This window comes from Delphinus delphis, chromosome 9 (genome assembly GCF_949987515.2).
Source record: "Delphinus delphis chromosome 9, mDelDel1.2, whole genome shotgun sequence".
NCBI classification, from domain to species: Eukaryota; Metazoa; Chordata; class Mammalia; order Artiodactyla; family Delphinidae; genus Delphinus; species Delphinus delphis.
In genome coordinates, this window is record NC_082691.1 from 10896106 (window position 1) to 10923942 (window position 27837).

Here is a 27837-nt window from a genome sequence, read left to right on the forward strand (position 1 = left end):
ACCTCCTGCAGCAGAGGCCGCTTGGGGAGCTCACGGGAAGTCTCTGGCTCACTCAGTCCTCTGGCCTTAGTCACTTTGGGAAGTGGATGAAGGGGACACCCCGGGAGGCTCAACTGAGAGGGTGCAGCCAAAGGTTGGAGGGAGAAGTGAGGTGGATCATTAACCAGCTGGGAGCCCTGGGAGGTGCAGCGCTCAGCCCCATTGGTCCCCAACTCAATCGGGTGACACTGTCCCGGGTGGGGAAGCTGCCTCGTAGGCCGTCCCCAGTTTTAGTATATGTACGGCCGCAGTGAGCTCTGTGTGTTGCCAGGAGCCAGCCCTTGGCTGTCCCCAAGTCCTGGCCTCACTTACCCTCTGACCCCTTCCCAGTGCCAGGATGGTGGAGGTCGGCCTGAAGGGCTGGCTGCTCTGGGCTCTGCTCCTGAAGTCGGTGAGTCCCAGGCCCTATGTCCACCCCGGGCAGGGGGCTGCTTGGCAACAGTGAGAGAGGGCCTGGGGTCTGGGGAGGGGGCAGTTTCTAAACAGATGAGGGATCCCAGGCTCCCCAGAGGAGGGGTGCAGGTCGAGGGCCCTGAGCTGCTCAAGTCTTCAGGTCGTGGGGTTAGATGGACACAAGCGTTGAGCAGGGGGTAGCTGGACTGGGTGTGACTGAGTGCCTCCCATTCCTGGTCCTCTGTGGGTGTCCTGGCCTAAGACGGTTGGTGGAAGGTTAAAGGAGGAGCCAGTCCCGGGGTGCTGATGGCATGGGTTCAGGGGGAGAATCACCTAATGAGGATTTAGCATCTAGGTTTGGGAGGAGGTCTTGCCTCGCAAGTTTCTTGCTCATTTGCACGCCTGGGAAGGTGGGTGAAGGCTCTCAGCCCCCAGCAGGTAAGGGCAGGGGAAGCTCTGCTCAGAATCTCCAAGAGGGGCCCTGGCTGCAGCTTGGGCACGGTGGCAGCCGCCAGCAATGGCAATGGTGCCCCAGGTGCACAGGGCCTGCATCCACACGGCCCCTTGGAGCAGCCCTCCGCCTGTCCAGGGGTCATCGTTTCTCAGCAGGACCACACAGTGGCTTCCAGGGGTCCCCTGGGTGACCCCGTTCTCACTACTGTCCCCTTACCCTCCGGAGTGACCTTGCTAAGGCAGATGTGCCAGGTCACCTCTCTCTCCAGTGACCCTGTCGCTCAGGGTGGAGGCCTGGCTGTTCCCATCCGTTCACCACCCTCAGACCCCACTGGGAGCCCCACGTGCTGCTTCGGTGCCCCACCTCCTCCAGCACTCCCCCAGGATCCCTGGCGTCCTGGACCTGCCTGGCGTCCACCCCTCACCCGCCCTGCTCTGCTTCCTTCTCCATGCCTGTCCTGGCTGCCCGCTGCCCCATCAGCTACCCGGAGGTGCTGGCCGGCGCTGGGGCTCGGGGTGATGCTGCCCTGTTCCACAGGCCCAGAGCGAGCTGTACACGCCCATACACCGGCCCGGATACTGCGCCTTCTACGACGAGTGCGGGAAGAACCCGGAGCTGTCTGGAAGCCTGGCTTCACTGACCAACGTGTCCTGCCTGGACAATACGCCTGCTCGCCACGTCACGGGTGACCACCTGACCCTCCTGCAGAGCATCTGTCCCCGCCTCTACACCGGCCCCAACACCACCTACGCCTGCTGCTCCCCGAAACAGCTGGTGGCCCTGGACGTGAGCCTGAGGGTCACCAAGGCCCTCCTCACCCGCTGCCCTGCCTGCTCTGACAACTTCGTGAGCCTGCATTGTCACAACACCTGCAGCTCCAACCAGAGCCTCTTCATCAACGTGACCCGAGTGGCCGGGCAGGGGGGCAGCCAGCCCCGGGCGGTGGTGGCCTATGAGGCCTACTACCAGCGCAGCTTCGCCGAGCGGACCTATGACTCCTGCAGCCGGGTGCGCATCCCTGCGGCCGCCACGTTGGTGGTGGGCTCCATGTGCGGTGTCTACGGCTCTGCCCTCTGCAATGCCCAGCGCTGGCTCAATTTCCAGGGGGACACGGGGAACGGCCTGGCACCCCTGGACATCACCTTTCACCTGTGGGAGCCTAGCCAGGCCGAGGGCAGCGTGATGCAACCTCTGAACGGTGAGGTCGTGCCCTGCAACCGGTCCCTGGGCTACGGCGCGTCGGCCTGCTCCTGCCAGGACTGCACTGCTTCCTGCCCCGTCATCGCCCGGCCCCCAGCCCTGGACCCCACCTTCTACCTGGGCCGCATGGTAGGGAGCCTGGCCCTCATCCTCATCCTCGGCTCTCTCTTCGTCTCGCTCACCGCCTTCCTCCTGTGGTCCCGCCTGGCCAAGCAGGGCCAACGCAAGACGCGCAGCCCTGAGGCGAGCATCGGCCTCGCCCACCGGCTCAGCCTCTCCACCCACACCGTCCTCAGCCAGTGCTTCCAGTGCTGGGGCACGTGGGTGGCCTCGTGGCCAGTGACCATCCTGGTGGTGTCCACTGTTGTGGTGGTGCCCATGGCAGGGGGCCTGGCTTTTCTAGAACTGACCACAGACCCCGTGGAGCTGTGGTCAGCCCCCAGCAGCCAAGCCCGAAGTGAGAAGGCATTCCACGACAAGCATTTTGGCCCCTTCTTCCGAACCAACCAGGTGATCTTGACGGCACCTGGCCGGCCCCGCTACAGGTATGACTCCCTGCTGCTGGGGCCCAAGAACTTCAGTGGGATCCTGTCCTCTGACCTGCTGCTGGAGGTGCTGGAGCTGCAGGAGAGGCTGCGGCGCCTGCAGGTGTGGTCGCCAGAGGAGCAGCGAAACGTCTCCCTGCAGGACACCTGCTACGCCCCCCTCAACCCGCACAACGCCAGTCTCTCCGACTGCAGCGTCAACAGCCTCCTGCAGTATTTCCAGAACAACCGCACGCGCTTGCTGCTCACGGCCAACCAGACGCTGTCGGGGCAGACCTCCCAGGTGGACTGGAAGGACCACTTTCTCTACTGCGCCAAGTGAGTGCTCGCGGGCGTGGCTGCCGGGGTCGGCGTGGGCCCCCTGGAGCCCAGGCCAGGTACACAGCCCAAACTGAGGGGCCCCGTGTGGCTCTGGGTCTCGGTCGCAGGGGCGGCGACGTGCCATTTCTCTCCGTGCTCCCTCTCGGACCCGCACGCCCTAAGCGGGGTGCGTGCTCACTGTAGCTGGTTTGCACCCGACCATCAGAGCCTCCACGCGGTCTTTCTGCAGCACTCCTGACATAGGGCCCATCCTTGCATGTTCTTGGTCTAAGGGTCGCAGAGCAATCCGAGGGCCCTGCTCATGGGTGTGCTTCGTTATTTTCCTTTCTGCTTTTGTGCTGGGCCTGGATGCACGCCAGCAGGGCCATGGGTAGCCCGTGAGGTGCCCCGGGCCAGGGCAGGGGCCGGGGCTGGTTTTAGGTCCTGCTCGCCTGGGCCGGGTACCCTTGTGCAGGCTGCAGCTACACCCCTTCACGCTGTTTGGGGTTTTGTCCCCGGCTGTGTCCACTTTGCCGTGGTGCAAACAGGAGGCCAGTGAAGGCGCTGGGCCTTGGGACCAAGAGCGAAGGTCTGAGAGCTACCAAGCCTGGAGGGGAGCAGGTGGGTGGGCAGGCAGCCGCTGAGGCTCTCTGGGGTTGGAATGGGCAGAGGTCCTCAAAAGCCTGGTCTCAGGGTCCCTTCACGCTCTGACAAAAGACCGAGGACTCCAGAGAGCTTGGGTTTGGATAGAGGTTATATCTACTGACATTTACCACGTGAGAAAGTAGAACGGAGAAATGATGAAATATTTCTTAATTCTTTAAAAAATAATAATAGGCCCATTACATGCTGCCACAAATAACATATTTTTATGAAAAATAATGGTACTTTCTGTACCAAAAATATCTGGAGTGATAAGAGTAGCATTGTTCTGCATCTTTGCAAATCTCGTTAGGGTCTTGCTTAGCAGAAGATGCTGGATGGATCCTGGCATCTGGTTCTGCGTTTGGCCTGTTGGTTGAAGCTCAGCGAGAATGCTTGCCCACACACTCGTGTAGCCAGAGGAGGGAGGAGTGTTGTAATAGCCTTTCCAGAGAATTGTGGATTTGCTCTGATACGTCACCAAAGCTCAGCAAGTGATCTTTGTTTTTCTTTTTTGCGTTGGGTCTTAGTTGCAGCATGTGGGCTTCTCTCTAGTTGAGGCGTGTGGGCTTAGTTGTCCCTTGGCACGTGGGATCTTAGTTCTCTGATCAGGGATCAAGCCCGCGTCCCCTGCATTGGAAGGAGGATTCTTAACCACTGGACCACCAGGGAAGTCCCCAAGTGATCTTTTCTTAAATGTTAGCGGCAATATGGAAACCAGAGCCATGTCCGTGAACTGTCTGTACTCCACAGACTCGAGATCGAAAAAGGGTAAAAATTGCAAACAGCATCTTAGTGTTATTATGGAAATAGTTTTGACCTTGCAGACCCCTGAAAGGGTCTCCAGGGCTCCCGAGGCCCCCATGCCACCCTGAGAACCTCTGGATTGGACAGGGGAGCCAGGGCTCCCACCCTTCAGGTGAGCCAAGTTTGGGCTGCTTCCCAGAGTCTGTGCTTCAGCCCCAGGGCTGGCCCTCAGAACAAGCAGGTCAGGGAGGACGCTCTGACCCCAGGTTTCCAGTCCTCGAGTTGGCTTTACTTTGGTTTTGGATGCTCACAACAATTCTTGGGTGGCCCGATTATCCCCATTTCAGAGACATGGAAACTGAGGCTCAGAGGGGTATGGTGAGCTGCTCAAGGTCACACAGCAACCAGCACTCCCAGCCAGCTGGTGACTGACGGACGCACTTGCTCACAATGAGCGCTTCGTCCACGCACGTGTGATGTGTTCGCAGAAAGGGCTCAGTGGAGGGCATGGAGACCTGCCCAAGGTTGCAGGGCTGGTACGCTGTCCAAGGAAGGAAGGAGTTCCCACCTCTGGGCCTGGAGGCTTCTGGGCTGGTGGGAGGAGGAGGCTAAGGGCAGCGTGAGGCCTGCGTGGCTCTGTTGGTGGTTAAGACCCGGGGGGCTTGTGTGCCAGACTCTGGCCCCCACCCCAGGGGAGCGTGTGTGACGCTCACCCACCCGCCGCATCTGGGAGGACATGATGGCGGAGCCGGGAGGGTGAGGCTGGGATGAGGGGAGAGAGAGCTTGAGGCCCCGCTCAGGGAGCTCCAGTTCACTCTGGATTGGGCCCAGAAATGTTCTGACCACAGGGACAGGCAATGGCGCTGCGGGTCCGGGGTGGGGCACCCGGGCCACGGAGATGGGAGTGGGATCAGGAAAGGTGCGTTCCTCTCCCTCCAGCGCCCCCCTCACCTACAAAGATGGCACGGCCCTGGCCCTGAGCTGCATGGCTGACTACGGGGCGCCCGTCTTCCCTTTCCTCGCCGTGGGGGGCTACAAAGGTAAGCTGGGTGGCCCCCGGGAGGACAGTTAGGGGACATACGGGGCAGGAGTCAAGGGCAGAAGGATGGGAGTGGCAAAGGGCTTCCTGCTGCCTGGGGCTGGCTGCAGACCCGCCCATCCTCTGTCCTTCCTCTGCCACCCCGTTCATTTTCTCCCAGCCCTGCCCAGGTTCTCTGGTTCTGTGCCTGGGCCCATAGACTTTGCCTTTGGCTGAGAGAGGGAAGCGGGGTGTAGGCATTCGACAATGACTTGGATGAGGAGGGGAGGGGGAGGGGAAACAGCGGTGCGGCTGGGGTTGGGGAGGAAAGCAGAGGTGCGCTTGGAGGGTAGCTGAGCATTTCTCCTTCCAGGGAAGGACTATTCTGAGGCGGAGGCCCTGATCATGACCTTCCCCCTCAACAATTACCCTCCTGGGGACCCCCGCCTGGCCCAGGCTAAGCTCTGGGAGGGGGCCTTCTTGGAGGAGATGCGAGCCTTCCAGCGTCGGACGGCTGGTGTGTTCCAGGTCACATTCATGGCGGAGGTAGGGTCCCCTGGCTTTGGGGAGGACAGTTCAAGTGGCTCTGGGTGGGGTCCTGTGTCCCCATCATGTCCTCGCCCCTCCTGAGTGACCTTTAGCTAGCGTCTGCCTGCCCAGGAGGATGGGGTGATGCGACAGCTGTTCTCGCAGCCTTGCCGGGGCTCACGGTGGCTCACGCACACAGTGCCCGCTGGCCGAGCCCTTGGGTCAGTGGGGCTGGTCGGGTGTGCGTCCACAGCGCTCCCTGGAGGATGAGATCAACAGCACAACAGCCGAGGACCTGCCCATCTTCGCTGTCAGCTACCTCGTCATCTTCTTGTACATCTCCCTGGCCCTGGGCAGCTACTCCAGCTGGCGCCGAGTACTGGTGAGAAGCGAGGGGAGCAGCGAGGGTGGGGATGGCCCATCGGGGTGCTTAGAACCTTTCCAACCTGCTTTCCAGAGCACTTCAAAACAGCAGAGTGGACACACCCAGAGTGGCTCCCCCAAAGGGTGGAGCTTCTTGAGGTGTTCTGTTTCGAAAGTTTTCATTCTGCTCCCTGACAATACCCCACCCCCAACTTGTGCAAATGCAAAGCTAATATTTCCATTGTCTTACAATGCATGCTTGAGGAAGAAGTGGCGGGCTCACAGGGCCTGCCCTTGGGAGGATGGCTCTGTGGAGCGGCCAAAACACAGAAGCATGGAGCAAGCCTGCCCTCTGCCCTCCTCTAACTCGGGTTGGGGGCACATAGGGCAGCCCCGCAGCCAGGAGGCTGAGCCTGATCCCATTGCAGGTGGACTCCAAGGCCACGCTGGGCCTGGGCGGGGTGGCTGTGGTGCTGGGAGCAGTCATGGCTTCCATGGGCTTCTTATCCTACCTGGGTGTCCCCTCCTCACTGGTGATCCTGCAAGTGGTACCATTCCTGGTGCTCGCCGTGGGGGCCGACAACATCTTCATCTTCGTTCTCGAGTACCAGGTAAGGGGGCAGGAGTTCTGCATAGCCCCAGCTGCCCCTACATGCCCAGGTGCAGCCCTGCATGGGTTTGCTGGGCTTCTTACGGCCTCTTCCTAAGCGCTGATGTCCATGTGTACAATTCCTGTAGAAAACAGTGCTTTGCGTTTATTTATCTTTCACATAAATGTATTCATACCATTTGTGTCACCTGAACTTGCTCTCTGTCAGCCCCACATACTGTCTGGTAAGAGTGTCACACAGCACATACGTTATTGAGCCCAAGCTCATACTGCTCGCTGCATGACAAGCCAATAAATCGAGAGATGAGATGTTGAGGCAAGGAATAGTGACTTTATTCGGAAAGCCAGCAGACTGAGAAGGTGGTGGACTAGTGTCCCAAAGAACCATCTTACCCGAGTTAGAATTTAGGCTTCTTTTATACTAAAAGGGGAGGGGGTGTGGCTTGTTGTGACAAACTTTTTGGTGCCAGGAATCCTTTGTTCTTGCAGCTGTCCATGTAGGTCTGGTCACAATGTTCCTATAAACCTCCAACAAGACACATGTTAGACTCTGCTCTGCAACTTTTTTTATCTCTGTGTGAATGGAAAAGTGTTCTACCTTTAAAGGTCAGAGCCTTGAGAATGGGCCATCATGTATATTTCAGGCCATAGGCAACACTCTTGAACGAAAGATTCAGAGCCAGCATGACTAAGCACAGGCAACAGAGCACAAAGGTTAGAGATCCAATATGGAGTCAGGTTTGTTCTTCTCTGTCCCACACACAGCCACCTCTGTCTTTGTGCTACTAGGTAGCATTCCATGGAAGGACAAGTCAGGGTCCGTTTAGCCTCTCCTGTTAGTGAACATTCAGGGTTCCACGATGGGTCAGAGCAAGGATGATCCCTAGACGTGCCACGCATTTCTCTGGGCCAGACCCTGAGAAGTGGAAGATGTGGCCGAGCACAGTGTTGGCAGGGTCTGCTCGCACTGGGGAGGGTGGGGCCATTTCCTCAGGCCTGGCTGGGTCTCCAGGCGATGGCCGTGCCCGGGGGAGCGGGTGGCACGCGCCAGCTCCCTGCTGGCCTGCAAGGGACAGAGCCCTTGGCTGGATCTTGACCGTGTCCCTGCCATCCCCACACAGAGACTGCCACGGAGGCCTGGGGAGGGACGGGAGGCCCACATCGGCCGAGCCCTGGGCAGAGTGGCCCCCAGCATGCTGCTCTGCAGCCTCTCCGAGGCCATCTGCTTCTTCCTAGGTGAGCCGGGGCAGCCCCTCCCCACCAGGTACGGGGAGTTCTTGGAGGCTGGCAGCCTCCTTTCCCTTTGTACCGTCTGAGCGGGTGCCGGGCCCTGAGATTCAACCCTGGTCCCCTCCCCCACCAGGAGCTCTGACCCCCATGCCAGCTGTGCGGACCTTTGCCCTGACCTCCGGCTTTGCGTTGCTTCTCGACTTCCTGCTGCAGATGTCAGCCTTCGTGGCCCTGCTCTCCCTTGACAGCAGAAGGCAGGAGGTAGGGGAGGTGGAGAGAGCCAGGGACCCCCATCTTGGCTGGGGCTGGGGTGGCTTTACTGTGTAGAAGTAAAGCCTCAGAGTGTGGCGTTGAGCGCGGCAACAGAGTGCTGGACTGTTTGGGCCACGTAGTCCCCAACGTCCCAAAGCAACCTCATTTTGGTAATTTGGGGGAATATGATCAAACCTTCTAAAGTACACGAGGTCATGACATAAAATATAAATGAGAGACTGACAGGGAGGGAGTTCCTGTTTCCGTGATGGTGCAAAATTCAAAGGTGTTTTATCAAGGTAGAAAATAGAGATAAAGGCAACGCACAGTGGCATGTCCCCACTGGGTGGTGCTGGCACGGGCCACCTGTGGAAGGTGGCTCTCCCACCCCATGGGAGGGAGGTGGTCCCTGGGGTCTGTTTTGGGGCCACCTTGAGTGCCTGCCTCCTTCCAGGCCTCCCGGCTGGACGTCTGCTGCTGCAAGAGCGCCCGGGAGCTGCCCCCGCCTAGCCAGGACGAGGGGCTACTGCTCCGATGCTTCCGCAAGTTCTACGTCCCGTTCCTGCTGCACCGGTTCACCCGTGTGGTCGTGGTGAGTGGGGACAGAGGGGAAGCTGGGGGGGCCTCGCACCACCCGGGGACAGGGGTCTGCTCAGCCTGGACCCTCGCCTCGCCCGTCATCTTTGGAGGGGTGTCGAGCTTGCCCAGGTCCAGGAGCTGAAGCAAGAGGGAGGCTGAGATTCAAGCCTGCCCAACTCCAGAATGTTCCCCACGAGACCCCGCCCAGACCCAGCCTGGGGAGCTGCTGGGCAGGAGGCCTTCACACAGCGCTTCCCCCCGCAGCTGCTGCTCTTCCTGGCCATGTTTGGAGCAAGTCTCTATTTCATGTGCTACGTTAAAGTGGGGCTGGACCAGGAGCTGGCCCTGCCCAAGGTGAGCGGGCCCTGGGGCCACCCATGGGTGCCCTCCCTCCCCTGCCCTCGGCCCCCAGGGACGTGGGGAGGGTCAGCAGCACACAACTGGTGGGGCGGCATGGAGCAGGGGCGTGGTAGGAGTGTGGGACCGCTCATCACGTGGAGCTGGGAAGAGAAGCCACGTCATGGATGGAAAGCGCAGGAGCTCAGCGCCAGCCCCAGGCCCCGAGAGAGAGATGACCAGGCACCCGAGGGGCTGGCCATGGGAGCCGATCGAGATGATTGTCAGGGCAGGCTCGCTGAGCACCTGCCTTCTGCTGGGCACGCAACATCCTCAGACCTGGGCTCCACAGCAGCCCATGAGGGTCGGGGGCTTCTTCCTAGGTGAGCCGGGGCAGCCCCTCCCCACCAGGTACTAGGAGTTCTTGGAGGCTGGCAGCAGAGTGGAAGGAAAGACCTCTGTGGCTTGAGGGTCCTGGGCAGAGGAGAGATCAAGGGGCATCTGAGCATGAGTGGGATTTGCAGAGGAAGGCAGCAAGGGTGACGGCACGGACCCGTGGGAGGCTGGGGCTCACCCAGGTGCATTTCCTGGGTGTGGGAGTGACTGGGTGTGGGGAGGAGTGGCGGTAGAGCCCGAGAGCGGGAGGCCGGGGCTCGGGGGTGGGGAAGGGTGCTGACTGCCAGGCTGGTGCCAGCAAGCACACATCGGAGAGGCTCGTCTGGACGTGCAACCAGAGGTGGTGTGGGCTGGTGGCTGGGGGAGAGCAAGTCTGCGTGCCTGCGCTCCAGGGGAGGCAGAGCGTCATGAGGGCTCGGACACCCAGGGCCACCCTGGGCAGGGTGATGGGAGTCCAGTTGCTGGCAGGAGCCCTGGGATGAGTAGTCTGGGTAGCCATCTGCAGGTGGTGCTGGCCTTGGAAGCAAGATGAGGTGGGAGGAGAGCTGACAGCCAGGACGGCACCTTCGAGCCACCATAGGGAGGAAGAGGAGGCAGCAAAGCCAGCAAGGGTGCAGAATGACCCTGCCACCCATGGTGGCCCTGGGGGCTGCTCACAGGGCCGAAGAGAAGAGGGTCCCCAGGGCTCCCAGGACGGGCATCAGGGACCTGGTGGGCAGAGCCGATGAGCGAGAAGGAAGGTGGTGATGGGCTGCCAGACCCAGCTGAGGTTTTGTTTATGCCCTTTGTTTATTTTTCTTTGGGGGAGATTTGTTTGTTTTTTATGAGGTTATAAAACTTATTTCTCTCCGTTTTTTTCTTCTGGTAAAATATACGTAACATGAAATTTGCCATTTTAACCATTTTAAAGTGGCGTTAAGTACGTTCACATTGTTATGCAACACTCACCACCATCCATCTCCACGGCCCTTTCATCCTGCAAAACTGAACCTCTGTCCCTATTAAACACTGACTCCCCATCCCCTCCCCCCAGCCGCTGGCACCCACCATCCTACCCTCTGTCTCTGAAGTTGACTAATCTAGGCACCTCATGTAAGTGGAATCATACGCTATTTGTCCTTTTGTGATGGGCTTCGTTCACTTAGCATAATGTCCTCAAGGTTCAGCTATGTTGTAACACGTGTTAGAATTTCCTTCCTTTTTAAGGCTGGAGAATATTCATATGTATACGAATGCATATACCTCACAGTTTCCTTAAGCATTTTTCTGTTGATGGATATGGGTTGCTTCCACGTTTTAGCTATTGTGAAATAATGCTGCTATGAACACGGATTTACAAGTATCCCTTTGAGACCCTGCTGTCAATTATTTTGGGTGTATACCCAGAAATGGAATTGCTAAATCGTATGGCAATTCTAGTTTTTAATTTTCTGAGGAAGCTCCATACTGTTTGCCGTAGCAGCAGCTGTACCATTTTACATTCCTACCAACAACGCACAGGGTTCCAATTTCTCCACATCCTCACTGACATTTGTTTTCTGGGTTTTTTTGGTTTGTTTGTTTGTTTCTTTTTTGATAATAGCCATCCTAATGGGTGTGAGGTGGTATCTCATTGTGGCTTTGATTCGCATTTCCCTAACAATTAGTGATGTTAAGCATGTACTTACTGTCCATTTGTATAGCTCCTTTGGAGAAATGTCTAGTTTTGAATTGGATTGGATTTTGTTGTTGAGTTCTAAGAGTTCTCTAGGTATCCTGGATAATCAATCCCTTATCAGATATGTGATTTGTGAATATTTCCTTCATTTCTGTTGGTTGCTTTTTTACTCTATTGGTAGTGTACTTTGAGGCACCAAAGGTTTTAATTTTCATAAAGTCTAATTTGTCTATTTTTCTGTCCGTTAACTGTGCCTTTAGTGTCATATTCAAGAATAAATCTTTGCCAGGAGTTCCCTAATGGTCTAGTGGTTAGGACTCTGGGCTTTTGCTGCCAGGGCCCGGGTTCAGTCCCTGGCTGGGGAACTGAGATCCCGCAAGCCTTGTGGCATGGCCAAAAACAACAACAACAACAACAACAAACCAATAAATCATTGCCAAATCCAATGTACTGAAGTTTTCCCCCTGTTTTATTCCGAGTTTTGTAGTTTTACCTCGTAAATTTAGATCCATTTTGGGTTGATTTATATATATATTTATGTATATTTTTGAAGGTCCAACTTCATTCTTTTGCATGTAGATATCCAGTTTCCCCAGCACCATTTGTTGGTGGGAATGGTCTTGGCTCCCTTGTCAAAAATCATTTGACCATATATGTGAGGGTTTAATTCTAGGCTTTCTGTTCTATTCCATTGGTCTATGTGTCTGTCTTTGTGCCAGTACCACACTGTTTTTTTTGTTTTTTTTGTTTTTTTGCGGTACACGGGCCTCTCACTGTTGTGGCCTCTCCCGTTGTGGAGCACAGGCTCTGGACGCGCAGGCTCAGCGGCCATGGCTCACGGGCCTAGCTGCTCCGCGGCATGTGGGATCTTCCCGGACTGGGGCACGAACCCGTGTCTGCTGCATCGGCAGGCAGACTCTCAACCACTGTGCCACCAGGGAAGCCCCAAAATTTCACTTTTTTTTTTTTTTTTTTTTTGCAGTCACACTGTTTTGATTATTGTATCTTTGTGGTAAATTTTGAAATCAGGAAATATGAGTCATTCAACTTTGTTCTTCTTTGCCAAGATTATTTAATATTTGGGGTCCCTTGAGATTCCAGTATGAATTTTAGGATGGAGTTTTGTATTTATGCCAAAAAATCATTGGGATTTTGAGAGGGATTTCATTGAATCTATAGGTTGCTTTGGGTACTATTGACATCTTAACAGTATTAAATATTCCAGCTCATGAATATTGGATGTCTTTCAATTTCTGTCTTCTTTAATTTCTTTCAGCAATGTTTTTTAGTTTTCAGTGTATAAGTCTTTCACCTCCTCGGTGAAGTTAATTCCTAAGTATTTTATGGTGCTATAGTAAATGGAATTGTTTTCTTAGTTTCCTTTTTGGATTACTCATTGCTCACGTATAGAAATACAACTGATTTTTGTGTGTTAATTTTGTAACCTACAATTCTGCTGAATTTATTAGTTCTAACGGGTTTTATCTGGTGGATCTTTAAAGTTTTATATATGTATATAAGATCATGTATTTTATGAACAGAGATAATTTTACTTGCTTTCCAGTTTAGATGCCTTTAATTTCTTTTCCTTGCCTAACTGCTCTGACTACAACTTCCAGTATTATGTTGAATAGAAGTGGTGAAAGCAGGCATCCTTATCTTGTTCTCAATCTTAGAGGAAATTCTTTCAGTTTTTCACCACTGAGTATGATATTAGCTGTGGGATTTTCATATCTATGGCTTTTATCATGTTGAGGAACTCTGCTGTACTCCTGCTTTTCTGAGTTTTTTTTTTCATAAAAGGATGTGGAATTCTTTTTTTTTTTGTCCACGCTGCATGGCTTGCAGGATATTAGTTCCTCAACCAGGGGTCGAACCCGGGCCACAGCAGTGAAAGGGCTGAGTCCTAACCACTGGACTGCCAGGGAATTCCTAGGATGTGGGATTTTGTGAAAAGTTTTTCTGCATCAGTTGAGATGATCATGTGATTTTCTCTTCATTCTATTAATGTGGTGTATTACATTGACTGATTTTCATGTGTTGAACCACTCTTGAATTCTGAGATAAATCCCATTTGGTCACAGTGTATAACCCTTTTAAAATATTGTTGAACTCAATTTGCTAGTATTTTGTTGAGGATTTTTTTTCATCAATATTCATAAGGGATATTTGTCTGTAGTCTTTCTTTTCATGTAGTGTCTTTGTCCGGCTTTGGTATTAGGGCAATGCTGGCCTTATAGAATGAGCTAAAGGTGTTTCCTCCTCTTCAATTATTTGGAAGAGTTTGAGGAGTATTGGTGTTAATTCTTCTTAAAATGTTTGGTAGAATTCACCAGTGAAGTCATCAGGTACAGGGCTTTTCTATGTTGAGTTGATTTTTGAAAATGGATTCAAACTCCTTACTAGTTATGGGTCTATTCAGATTTTCTATTTCTTCTTTTCACAGTGTTGGTAGGCTCTGTGTTTCTCGGAATTTGTCCATTTCATCTAGGTTATCCAATTTGTTTGCATACAATTGGTCATAGTACTTACTTACAATTCCTTTTATTTCTGTAGAATCAGTAGTTGTGTCCCCACTTTCAATTCAGATTTAGTAATTTGAGTCTTTTCTTTTTTTCTTAGTCGACGTAAGTAAATCTTTGTTGCTTTTGTTAAACTTTTTGAAGAACCAATTCTTGGTTTCATTGATTGTCTATATTGTTTTCCTGTTCTCTATTTTATTTATCTCTGCTCCAATCTTTATTATTTCTTTTGTCTTGGCAGCTTTGTGTTTAGTCATTTTTTTTTTTTCTGTTTCTATAAGTTGTATAGTTAGGATGATGACTTGAGATCTTTCTTCTTTTTTACTGTGAGCATTTATAGCTATAAATTTCCTCCTTAGCACTACTTTCACTGCATCCCATAAGTGTTGGCATGTTATGTTTTCATTTTCATTCATCTGTAAATTTCTAATTTCCTTTCTGATTTGTTCTTTGACCCACTGGTTGTTTAAGAGTGTGATGTATAATTTCTACAAGTTTGTGAATTTTTCAGTTTTCCTTCTGTTATTGATTTCTAACTTCATGTAGTCGTGGTCTGAGAATATACATAATATGATAACTATCTTTTTAAATGTTGAGATCTAATATGTGGCCAAACACATGGTTTATCCTGGAGAATGTTCCATGTGTATTTGAGAGGAATATGTATTTTGTTGTTGTTGGGGAGAGTTTCTGCATATGTCTGTTAGATTTAGTTGGTTTATTGTGTTGTTCGAGCCCTCTATTTCCTTAATTGTCTTCTGTCTGTGTGTCCTACCATTATTGACACTGGAGTATTGAACTCTCCTACTATTATTGTAGAACTTTCTATTTCTCCCTTCATTTCTATCAAGTTTTGCTTCATAGATTTTGATGGTCATTCATTAGGTGTATAACTGTTTATACACACTTACTCTTGCTTTGTTGAATCTTTTATTAATATATAATGTTCTTCTTTGTCTTTCGTAACCTTTTTATTTAAAGTCTATTTTACGTGGTAGTAGGATAGCCACCTCTCCTTTGGCTACTATTTGCATGGAATATCTTTTTTCTATACTTTCACTTTCAACCTGTGGGCAACTTTGGATATCAAGTGAGTCTCTTATAGACATCATGTAGTCGGATCATGTTTTCCTTATCCATTCTGTTAACCTCTGACTTCTTTCTGGAGAGAGTCGTCTATTTACATGTAAAGTAAGTACTGATAAGGAAAGACTTACTTATGTCATTGAGCTATTTGTTTTCTATACACCTTATAGCTTTTTTGTCTCTCATTTCCTGCATTACTATCTTCTTTTTGTTTAGTTGATAGTGAAATGCTTAAATTCCTTTCCCATTTCCTTTTGTGTATATTCCATGGCTATTTTCTTTGTGGTTACCAGGGAGATTACATTAAATATCCTAAAATTTGTTGAATGTATCCTAGTTTAACATGAATTACATAGAAAAAATCTGTTCCTATACAGTTCCTTTCCATTTCCTTTTAGTCATTGCTATCACAAAATTACATCTTTATGTACTGTGTATCCAAAAATGCAGACTAATCATTTTTTATATATTAGTCTCTTAAGTTATGTAGAAATAAAAAAATGGAGTTACAAACCAAAGTTACAATAAAACTAGCTTTTATAATTTTCGATGTATTTACCTTTACCAGTGATCCTCATTTCTTTATATGGCTTTGAGTTATACCCTAGCATCCTTTCATTTCAACTTGAAAGACTCCTTTTAGTGCTTCTTGCAGGACAGGTCTTGTGGCAACAAACTCCTTCTGCACTTGTTTATCTGGTAATGTCTTAATCTTCCCCTCATTTCTGAAGTACGGTTTTGCCAGAAGTAGGATTCTTGGTTGACAGTTTTTTCCCCTTAAGTACTTTGAGTATACAAACCCACCACCTTCTGGCCTTCAAGTTTTCTAATAAGAACTGTGCTTATAATCTTATTTGGGATCCTTTGTATATGATAAGCTTCTTCTCTTTTGTTGCTTTCAAAATTCACTTTTTGTCTTTATCTTTCAACAGCTGAATTGTAATGTGCCTTGGTGTGGGTCTCTTTGAGTTTATCTTACTTGGAGTTTGTTAAGCTTCTTGGATGTTTATATTCATATCTTTCATCAGATTTATGAAATTTTGGCTGTTATTTCTTCAAATAATCTTTCTTCCTCTTTCTTTCTCTCTCTTCTCTTTCTGGGATTCCCATGATGCGTATGTTGGTCTGCTTGATGATGTCCCACAGGTTCATTTTTCTTTATTCTTTTTTCTTTCTCTTCTTCACTTGGTAATTTCAATTGTCCTATCTTCATGTTTGGTAATTCTTCTTCTGACTGCTCAAATATGCTTTTGAATCCCTATAGTGAATTGTTTATTTAATTATTGTACTTTTCAGCCCCAGAATTTCTTTTTGGTTCTCTTTTATGTTTTTTCTTTATTGATCATTCCATTTTGTTCATACATCGTTTTCTTGACTTTGTCCATATGTTATTTTAGCTCTTTGAGCATCTCTAAGATCATTGTTTTAAAGTCTCTGTCTAATAAATCCATTGTCTGGTCTTTCTTAGGGATGGTGTCTGTTGATTAATTTTTGTTCCTAGGTATGGGCCATATCTCTCTGAGTCTTTGTATGTTTTATGATTTTCGTTGTTATTGTTGTTGAAAAATGGACATTTGAGAGTCCACAGTAACTCTAGAGATCAGATTCTCTTCCTTCCCCAGGGTTTGCTTATTTATTTATTTATTTTTATAAATTTATTTATTTGTTTTTATTTTTGGCTGTGTTGGGTCTTTGTTGCTGTGCGTGGGCTTTCTCTAGTTGCAGTGAGCGGGGGCTACTCTTCATTGCGGTGCGCGGGCTTCTTACTGTCATGGCTTCTCTTGTTGCAGAACACGGGCTCTAGGTGCATGGGCTTCAGTAGTTGTGGCACGCGGGCTCTAGAGTGCAGGCTCAGTAGTTGTGGCACATGGGCTTAGTTGCTCTGCGGCATGTGGGATCCTCCTGGGCCAGGGTCAAACCCATATCCCCTGCATTGGCAGGCGGATTCTCCACCACTGCGCCATCAGGGAAGCCCTATTTATTTATTTTTAAAAACTTAATTGTTACTGATGTCTCTGTCATGGAGATCAGCCTGAGATGTAAAGTTAAAGTCTTTCCAGATCTTTTCTGAGCCTTCACCTTTCCCTGGGCATGAGCAGTGACTGTTTAAATTCCCCTGTATTTGTGGTTGATTTTGAGTGTCATGTTTCTTGAACGTCTGGCTCTCAAAAGGAGAAAAAGGGAGATATGAAGGGGAAAAACAATAAATCAAGCACTTGCTCTCTAAATATCTTGGAAGTAACTTCAGCTTGAGGTGAAGGTTTTAATGGTGCCTGACTCTGTGTCTGCTCTACGGATATCAGAAGCAGCAATGAGTAATCAGAACACATATCCTTGATATTTAAGAGATGGGCCTTATAGCCTACCCTGGATCCTGCAAGCTGTGTGCAAACTGTTCCCGGAATGTGTGCATGGCTGCCTGCTTCAGGCTGGGAGGATAAAGGATGAGTAGGCAGTACCATGCTAAGAACCATCCAAGCCTTTCTCTGGAAGCTTCAAGCCCTCAATCGACCCCAGAATTCCAGAATAGTTACATCAGACAGATTCTGCCAGTGCAGTTGGAGTCTAGGTGGGGAGGTGGAATCCTGGTTCTTCCTATTCCAACATCATCCCTGATGTCACTTTGAGGTTTTACGTTATAGGAGAAGGGAACAGGCCATGCAGATGCCTGGCACATGGCCTTGAGGGTGTGCACATGGGTGTTTACATGTGCGTGTCTGTGCAGTCTGTGGTCACTTGTTAGACCTGTGGCTGTACCAAACCGGAGATGATAAGAAGGGGTAAAATTATGTGTATATGTTTGTGTGTGTGTCAGAGTGTGTTCATGCAGGCTGGCATGTGATGCTCTGTGCATGTACCTCCATGAGTGTGTTCTGTGCATGTACCTGTAATTATACCTGGATGTGTGTGCCTTGGAGTGTGTACCTCCATGGGCACACCTCTGACCATGTACATCTGTAATGGAACCGTATGTGTGACTCTGTGAGCACGTATCTCTGTACCCCTGTGAGCATGCACCTCTGTGTGTGTACCTCTTGAGCATTTGCTGGAGTGAGGCTCTTGGGGTGTGTCTGGCCCTGGCCTCACTGACTGTCCTCTGTTCCAGGACTCGTACCTGCTTGACTATTTCCTCTTTCTGAACCGCTACTTTGAGGTGGGGGTCCCAGTCTACTTTGTAACCACTGGGGGCTACAACTTCTCCAGTGAGGCAGGTTTGAATGCCATCTGCTCCAGCGCAGGCTGCAACAACTTCTCCTTAACCCAGAAGATCCAGTACGCCGCCGAGTTCCCTGATGAGTGAGTGCCCCAGCCCACCCCTGTCTGTCCCCCTACCCTGCTCTGCTGCCCACCTGCTGCCATGTGCCTGGGGAGGCCCAGAGTGAAGGTTGGACCGTAGGAAGGACCCGCCGCAGCCTGCCTGTGTGGTCCTGTCCCTTGAGCTCCTCTCCCCGACCCTCAGGTCTTACCTGGCCATCCCTGCCTCCTCCTGGGTGGACGACTTCATTGACTGGCTGTCCTCACCTTCCTGCTGCCGCCTTTATGTCTTTGGCCCCAATAAAGATGAGTTCTGCCCCTCGACTGTCAGTGAGTATGGGGCCTCTGGGGGCTCAGGGCCCACTACATCTTGGGGAAACTGGGGCTAGAAAAAGGAGAGGACTGGTGGAGGATCTCTTAGCCCCTCCCGCTCTTCGGCAGGGTCAGTCGGGGCGGGGGGGTCCCGTCTTGGTGCACAGGTGTGGGGGACTGCACCCGTATGTGTGGACGCCCAGCTGGCCCACCAGGCAATCACCCCCTCATGCCCCTGCTGAGTTGTGCCCACACCCGCTGGGCAGGCTGCTGCTCACATGCCGAGGGAGTCGAGTGAGAGCTGGGGTCGGCACGTGGCCCTACCCCGGAGCAGCTGCGCTTGTAGGCGGGGCGGGGAGGCCCCGTGGTGGCTGCTTCTCTGTCCCAAACTTCTCTTCCTCACTTGCTCATAGGTACCAGCTGTTTCCATAACTGAGAGGGGAACTCCTCCCATAGTTAGAGACAAACGCAAATCTCTCCAGAAGTACCCATGCCTGTTGCGGCAGTGGCAGTGCGTGGGGATCATGATGGGAAAGGACCACAAGGTGGGCAGTGGGGGCGCTGACTGGCCTTGTGGGTGCCGCCACCTGGAGCCTCTGCTCTCTCTGCAGACTCTCTGGCCTGCTTGAAGAACTGCATGAGACACACAGCAGGGTCTGTCCGGCCATCAGTGGAGCAGTTCCACAAGTATCTTCCCTGGTTCCTGAAAGATGAGCCCAACATCAAATGTCCCAAAGGGTAGGCTGGGGTGGCGGGTCCACCAGGGAGGACAGCTGTGTGGGCGCCCAAGGCAGGGGCACAGAGGGGCAGGAGGCAGTGTGGGTTCTCTGGGAGTGGCCATAGGCCAGGCACATGGAGGGGGCCCGATCCTTGGCTAACCTGCTCTGGTCTTCTCCCTGCAGCGGCCTGGCAGCGTACAGCACCTCCGTGAATTTGGGCCCAGATGGGCAGGTCTTAGGTAAGCACGGCCTCGACTGGAGGGGAAGACCAGAGTCAGCTGCTCCAGGGGCCCCACGAGTCCCAGGGAACAGCTCCATCTCGAACCTTCTCTCCTTCCTCCTTTATGGGGGACTTCTAACTTCCCTGGCCCTATCTTCAGAGGTCACGTTGCCCAGCTCCACAGCCTCAGACTTTACCCCATTTCTGCCCTGCTTCCTTCTCCCCACCCCCAAATCCAAGGTCAGTGTGACGTTCATGGACTTTTCAGTGGCTGATGCCACACCCGGGAGCCACCCACATCCTCTTCTCTCAGGCACAAGTCACACCCAGATGTGGGCAGTGGGCAGCTGGTTAAATGAATGACTATTGACTTACCCAGTGGGTGCCCTGATGCACAGCTCTGTTAAGTCAGCTGTTTCCATTTTTCTGACTCCCTTTCTGGTCCTTTCCTATAGGAATATGTACATTGGAAAAGTAATTAAATGAATTTTAAAAATCCAATGCATGTTTTGAAACCATACAGAGCAGCATTTGGGTTCATCTGGGAGATCCCTCCTTTTTTTTTTCTTTTCTTAATTTAATTTTATTTTTGGCTGCGTTGGGTCTTCGTTGCTGCGCACGGGCTTTCTCTAGTTGTGGTGAGAGGGGGGTACTCTTCCTTGCGGTGCTTGGGCTTCTCGTTGCAGTGGCTTCTTTTGTTGTGGAGCACAGGCTCTAGGCACGTGGGCTTCAGTAGCTGTGGTGCATGGACTCAGTAGTTGTGGCTCATAGGCTCTAGAGTGCAGGCTCAGTAGTTGTGGCACACGGGCTTAGCTGCTCTGCGGCATGTGGGATCTTCCTGGACCAGGGCTGTAACCCGTGTCCTCTGCATTGGCAGACGGATTCTTAACCACTGCGCCACCAGGAAGTCCTGGGAGATCTCTGCAAGCTCTGTCCTTCAGAGGCAGGGCTGGGACTTGAGTCTTGCACGGCAGTAGGACCAGCTGCAGAGTTTGCAGGACTGGGGCCAAACCAACATGCTGGGCCCTTTGCTCAAAATGTATTAAGAATTCCCAAATGGTGGCGGCAGAGCCCTGAACCCAGCCGGGCGCTATCCCTTGGGGGTTCTGAGGGCACCTGGCACAGGCTCTGACCTTTGCAGCCTCGCGGTTCATGGCCTACCACAAGCCGCTGAAGAACTCTCAGGATTACACGGAGGCTCTGCGGGCAGCTCGGGCGCTGGCAGCCAACATCACCGCCGACCTGCGGAAGGTGCCAGGCACCGACCCAGACTTCGAGGTCTTCCCTTACACGTGAGTCCCTGGGCACTGGGATGCAGGGAGGTGGGCCCGGGTGAGGGTGCTGGGCTGGTGAGGGCGGCTGCTGGGTGGGGATGGGCTGCAGCAGGGAGGCTCGGGCTGCACCTGGGCCCGGGCCCCCCGACACCCTCCCCTAGCTGCATGCTCATCCTGAAGTGGGCGTGGGAAGCCATGGAGCGGTGACTGTGCCCTGCGACCCGCAGGATCACCAACGTGTTCTATGAGCAGTACCTGACCGTGGTCCCTGAGGGGCTCTTCATGCTCACCGTCTGCCTGCTGCCCACCTTCGCTGTCTGCTGCTTCCTGCTGGGCATGGACATCTGCTCCGGCCTCCTCAACCTGTTCTCCATCATCATGATCCTGGTGGACACTGTGGGCTTCATGACCCTGTGGGATATCAGCTACAATGCTGTGTCCCTCATCAACCTGGTCACGGTAACCTGCTGGCCGAAGGGGCGGGGCTCCAGGGCAGGAGGGGTGCTGGCCTCATAGGACGACCCCAGCTCTTTCTAGAGTCTAGGTGCTGCCCGCTGGTCTGGGTGGAGACCCCTGCCCCCGCCCTTTTGTGGCTGAAGCCCCCTCTCTCCCCACAGGCGGTGGGCATCTCTGTGGAGTTCGTGTCCCATATCACCCGCTCCTTTGCCATCAGCACCAAGCCCACGCGGCTTGAGAGGGCCAAGGAGGCCACCATCTCCATGGGCAGCGCGGTGAGTGGATGGGCTGCCTCCCCTAGCCCTCGGCCGGCTGCCCCGTGCCCAGCCTGACGCCCACCTGTGACCCCCAGGTGTTCGCAGGAGTGGCCATGACCAACCTGCCCGGCATCCTCGTCCTGGGCCTGGCCAAGGCGCAGCTCATCCAGATCTTCTTCTTCCGCCTCAACCTCCTCATCACTGTGCTGGGCCTGCTGCATGGCCTGGTCTTCCTGCCGGTCATCCTCAGCTACCTGGGTGAGCGCCTGGGCTCCTCTGACACTGCCAGGCCCCTCCCTCATGACTCCAGGCCACAGGCAAAATGCCACGAACACACACAGCCCTGCTTACTCGGGACAGTCACTGCCCAGATTGTGAGCACACAGTTCCTCCTGGCTTGGAAAAACTGGGGTCTTTCACTTAACATGTGAAAACATCTTTTTTTTTTTTTTGTCAGATGTGTGTTTCAAACACTTTCAGTGGCCGTATGGTCTGTGCTGTGTGCTGTTGAACTTTTGATCGTGACTTTCAGCAGGAAATATATTTTCACACTGAGAGGTGATGTGTACAGGCACGGACACGGACAGGCGGAGTAGAACAAGCATTTCACAAAATGACACTGCCGGAGAAGCCTTGGATATTTTCTGTTCTAGTCTATCATTGATTTTTAAAAAAATGCTGGTGTTATCTGCGAAATTGATTTCATGACTCACTCATGGGTGACTCCTTGCAGTCGAAAAACATATCCTCTCCTATGGATCAGCCACAATCCATTTAACCAGCTCCCAGCTGCTGGACATTAGACTATTTCTGACTTCCCATGTTATTGCCAATGCTGCGATGACCATCCTTGTGGCTGAATCTTTGACCTCATCCTCCAATATTTCCTGGAGAAAGTCCAGTCTGTGAATGTTGATTATTCATGCCAATGGTTAACGCCCTCCAGCACGTTTTATCATTTAAACTCCTATCAGCAACACGTGCATTTCTGTTTCCTCATTGTTGAGCACAGTCATTTACACACCCCGTCCCCCAAAAGAGATTTTTTTTTGGTCGCGCTGGGCAGCTTGCGGGACCTTCGTTCCCGAACAGGGATTGAACCCGTGCTCTCGGCAGTGAAAGCACGGAGTCCTGACCGCTGGACCACCAGGGAATTCCACCGCCCCACACCCACAGAGATTTAAACTGGGCCCGCAGGACAAAGCATCCCCCCTGTTACGGTGGGCAAGCTGAGAGCAGTTCAATGCTGCACCATTCCCTGACACCCGGAATAATAACAATGGTAATTTTAGAGAAAACATTTACAGAAGGGTGTGTTTGTGCTCTAATATATGTGCACTAATCGTCTTATCACCTCTGGAGGTAGGTGATGTTTTCATCCCCATTTCACCGATGAGGAAACTGAGACTCCCACCCCAGTCACAGAGCTGGTCACACGCAGTGTATCTGGAGGCCACACAGCTCCAGCACCCCTACCTAAGGCACCAGCATCTTGTAGAAACTTCCTGACCCCCTTTGGAAGAGGAGAGTGTATTGGGGATGGTGGGTGGCGAGGAGGACAGCCCCAGGGGTCACCCAGTTGGGGAGCTACAGGTCCCACAGGTCGTGGCCACCCCTTGGAGATTCCGAGTGGCCGGGAATGAGGAAGGAGCTTGCAGGTCCTGCCCCCTCAGAGTGGCCTGGGATCTTGACAGAGAGGCGAGTGGCAGGCGCAGAGACCCCCGGGCCCCTCCCTGACCTGAGTCTGACAACAGAGTGAGGAACGGCTTCTCTCAGCAAGGAGCGCTTGCACAGGGTGTCCATGAAGAGAGGAGGGGGTGGCAGTCACAGGCCATGGGTGTCTGGGGGCTTCCCCTGCAAGATCCCCGGATGGCAGGGGTCTGCACTGGAAGGCAGGTGGGCCAGGGGCTGGGTGCAGATGGCGGCTGAAACGGCTACTGGCACTTAGGTGTAGGGTGGAGCGAGGGCTGGGGCGAGGGGCAGTGGTGGAGGTGGAGGGCTTCGGGCTTAGCTCTCGCTCTCGGGAACTTCCTTTTTAGGCCACAGCAAACGCCTGCGCCCCGCATCCAGCACACGCTTCCCTGACCGTGGTCCTCTGTACCTATCCCTCTGCAGGGCCTGATGTCAACCCAGCTCTGGTGCAGCTGCAGAAGCAGGAGGAGGAGGTGACTGCAGCCAAGGCGGCCTCCTGGTCAAAGCGCCCTGCCCCGACGAGCACGGCCAACAGTGTCCATGTCAACTACGGCTTTGAATGTCCTGACAAGAGCGAGGGTGGCCTGGGTAGCTCTCCGCCTCACAATAGGCAGAAGCTCTGATGGAGCCGGAGCCCCTGTCCAAGTTCATCGGCCCTGACCTGAGGGGCCATGAGGGCTCCTCTGTGGGGGTCCCTTGACCCCCTCAGGGCCTGGGAGAGGCTGTCCCCACAGGAGTGCCCGTGACAGGTCACCCTCTGGCCATGAGGTCTCACCCACAGGGACACACGATTGTGATGGAGGTGGCGCGCGATGGCGTGGGTGTGATCTGGTCCTGACCCACCTCTTGAATTTGACGTGTGTCCTCCTCATGCAAGTTTTAAAACTTTAGTTCTGTGTATGTAAACATATAATATTATTGCACATTTAAAAGTTTTCCTTAATCGATATACTTGACCTATCCTTTTGCAATGAGGTGGTTTTTTTTTGCACGCAACATACATTGTTTTGATTTATTCATGTTGATACGTGGAGATCTAGTCCAATCATTTGAACTGCGACACAGCATTCCATTGTGTGAACGAACACGGTGTTTTTATCCATTGCCCAGCTAGTGGGCAATCACATTGTCCCCAATTATTTTTCTGCTATAAGTCCACAGTCACTTTTGTGGAATTCAGAGCTCCCAAAGCTCTGAAAACCTACTGTGTTTGTCTCTTTTTCTCCTGTAAGTTTGGGACAAACTCATTTGGTGGCAAAAACTGATCAGACAAGATGTATCTATTTATACTTTATAAATAGGATACTTACACTGTTCAACCAACTTGTTGTGAATAGTCATATGTTTCAGTGCATTAATGAGTTTGATTTCGTGTTGCTGCCCCAGATCCTCCTGGGGTCTAATAGCTAATGTACTGTAAGCATCAAATTACCTTTCTAAAAAATGTTCTAAATCCTGAAATTCAGCTCACCTATGGGATTTCAGGTATGGAACCATGGACCTTTGTGCTGAGTACGTGCTTACACGTCTCCTGTCTATGTGTGGGGCGCTACCATCGCTGTAGCACTGAACGGCATACAGTCAAATGCCTCCCAGAGAGGTTGCCCTGTTCACACCAGCGGTGGATGAGGGTGCCTCTCTCCCTGCACCAATACCAACAAAACGCTCCACTTACTTTTGAGAGGCAGGAGGGTACGATTATGGGTGATTATCCCTTTTTTAAAAACACTTTTTTAAAAGAAGACTTTTAAATTTTAGAATAGTTTTACAGAAAAATTACAAAGATAGTACAGAGAGTTTCTGTATGCCCCCCACCCAGTTTACCCTGCTAACATATTACATCAGTATAATACACTTGTCAGTGTACAATTAATGAACCAGTACTGATAATTACTACTAACTAAAGCCCATACTTTGTTTAGATTTCTGTAGCTTTTATCTAGTGTCCATTTTCTGGGCCAGGATCCCATCCAGGACACCACATAATACTCAGATGTTATGTCTACTTAGGCTCCTCTGGGCTGTGACAGTTTGTCAGACTCTCCTTTTCTTTGTTTTTGATGACCCGGACAGTTGAAGACTGGTCAGGCATTTTATAGAATGTCCTTCAAATGGGGTTTGTCTGGTGTTTCTCCTGATTAAACTAGGGTGATGGGCTTTTGGGAGGGAGACCACAGAGGCAGAGCACCGTTCTCAGCATATCGTGCCAAAGGTGCCTGCAGTCGCCACCACTCATCGCTGTGATGCTGACTCTGACCACCTGGCTGAGGTTGCAACGGCCAGGCGTCTTCCCTGTACAGTTATCTTGCACCTGTTTCCACGCTGTGCTCTTTGGACGGAAGTCGCTATGCACAGCCCACACTTAAGGAGGGGGGAGTTATGTTCCACTTCCTGGCAGGTGGGGTGTTTACATAACTTATTCGGAACTCTTCTGAACAGGAAAATTGTCTATTCCTCTCCATTTATTTATTTATTCGGTATGATATCTATATCAGTATGGACTCACGGATACTCATTTTGTACTTTGGGTTCTAATATACTACTTTATTTGAGGCTCAAATTGTTCCACGTTTGGCCATTGGGAGCTCTTTCAATTGGCTCCTGGGTCCCTTTGGCATACTCCCATCACTGTGGAATTTTTTCCCCTTTTTGAGCACTTCCTTACTTTCTGGCATTATAAGATGATCCAGGCTCAACTTGTATATTTCTGCCCCAGTCCTAGAGTCAGTCGTTTCTCCCAGGAGTTCTAGCCCTTCTATTGGAGATGGGATTAGAAACCAGGATCTGGGTGTTCAGTGTGTGCGTTGCTGCTGGGGCATTGTTGCTTCTGGGTCCTCTCAGCTGAGAGAGCAAGGAAACGTGTGTACACTGACCCATGTATGTACACATTTCTATAAATATTGCTATATGTAGCCATCTGTATCTATATTAAGCTAAACAGGAGTTTATGCTGATGCCTCCACCTCTAACCCATAACCACGCGAATCATTCTAGACTGCTCTCTTGCTTATCTGTAGCTTCCCATGCCAATAGTGAGAAGCCCGGCTGTACCACCCTCACCGTTTACATAATTGTTCATTTCCTCTGTACATATGTAGTAGTCTCAGAAATGATAACTCATATCCCTGTGGAAAACCACCTTAGAATGAAGTGTCTACTATGTACAGTTCCTTTAGCCTTTAGTCTTCCAGACACCATTCATTTCCAAAGTTACTTAGGTCAGCATCTTCTTCTACCACCCCTTTCAGAGAGGCTGTTTCGTACATTTTTAATACAGTTAGATTCTTGCGTCACATTCTTCCTTCCATTCTGGTGTTACAAAATCATGTGTGTAAAAAAGATTGTTGGGGGCGGGTAATCAAGAGAACACTATCCCTGGTTGACCCTCCAGCTGGACCCAGGCAATAGGAGACCCCTCACCCCTTCTGCTGTCCTTGTAATGTATGCTCTGCCTACCATTCCCACAGTGGGAGCTGTTTTCAGGGAAACAGCCTTGAGAGAGTAAGGTGTTGATGAGACCATCCAGTCAGTGTAGGTGACTGAACCCAGTTAAGGCTTCTGTATAAACTTTTAAGATTCTGGCAGAGTGGCTGCCCAGGCAAGCCTTGTAAGTTACTTCCCTTGCTTATTAAACCTGCCGCCTACCAATCTGAAGTGGTTTGCCTCTTTCTTCGGTCTCTCCTTGCCCTGGGTGTACGGGGGCTAGATTGTGAACGAACAAAGTTCCATTCAAAGTATAGGATAGACCAATGGGTATTAATGTGACAAAGTAGGAAACATTTATTGATTGGGTTTTCAGCTTCCATATTGCAACTAACCACTGAGAAACTACAATCTGTCGAATTTTGGTGTAGTTTCCAAGAATAATACTCACATTTATTTAAAAAGACAAACTACTATTTGTATGAGACTGGGTTTCTTTTTTTTTTCTTTTTTTTGCGGTACGCGGGCCTCTCACTGTCGTGGCCTCTCCCGTTGCGGAGCACAGGCTCCGGACGCGCAGGCTCAGCGGCCATGGCTCATGGGCCCAGCCGCTCCGCGGCATGTGGGATCTTCCCAGACCGGGGCACGAACCCGTGTCCCCTGCATCGGCAGGCGGACTCTCAACCACTGTGCCACCAGAGAAGCCCCAAGACTGGGTTTCTTATACTTCAATCAAAACAACATATTGCAATGCAGTGAATGCAGCAGATGAGAGAATCTTGCTGTCTTCAATTAGCTAGATAGTAAAGAGATTTGCAAAATTTAAAAGGATGCTATGTTTCTCATAAACTTTTACTGTTTTGAAGAACATTATTTCTTCATAAAAATATGTTAATACGTAATGTGTTTTTTATGGTTATTAGAATGCATAAAGAAATATTTAAAAATTTTCTCAGTTTTAATTTCCAATGTGGTAACTACCGATAAGCATAATCTACATAAAATATTGAAGACTCTCTGGAGTCTTCAATAAATCTTAAGTGTGAAAATGGGTCCTTTTTTTTTCTTTTTCTTTTGGCCGCGCCTCACGAAATGTGGGATCTTAGTTCCCTGACCAGGGATTGAACCGGGCCCTGGGCAGTGAGAGCTCAGAGTTCTAACCACCGGACTGCCAGGGAATTCCCAATAAATGGGTCCTAAGTCCAGAAAGTTTCAAAACCACTGCTCTAGGGCAATTTATCTGAGTTTGCCATTATTTACAATTCATTAGCGCCCATGCACTATGAAGATATATGTTAACGTGTAGATTTTAGGCCAGTAGAGATGCAAATC

At 51.2% G+C, this 27837-nt stretch overlaps 1 protein-coding gene across 1 annotated transcript; it reads left to right on the forward strand.

Moving 5' to 3' along the window:
* Nucleotides 1-26738, forward strand: NPC1L1 (NPC1 like intracellular cholesterol transporter 1). The gene is made up of 19 exons (XM_060020161.1): nucleotides 1-430; nucleotides 1424-2949; nucleotides 5260-5360; nucleotides 5712-5884; nucleotides 6120-6248; nucleotides 6658-6840; nucleotides 7961-8075; nucleotides 8203-8330; nucleotides 8776-8913; nucleotides 9165-9254; nucleotides 18004-18194; nucleotides 18358-18482; nucleotides 19076-19202; nucleotides 19367-19422; nucleotides 20545-20695; nucleotides 20905-21136; nucleotides 21295-21408; nucleotides 21486-21648; nucleotides 23506-26738. Exons 1-19 carry the CDS (start codon nucleotides 377-379, stop codon nucleotides 23703-23705), a joined length of 3996 nt encoding a protein of 1331 aa, XP_059876144.1. The 5' UTR covers nucleotides 1-376; the 3' UTR covers nucleotides 23706-26738.
* The last annotated feature ends 1099 nt before the right edge of the window (nucleotides 26739-27837 follow it).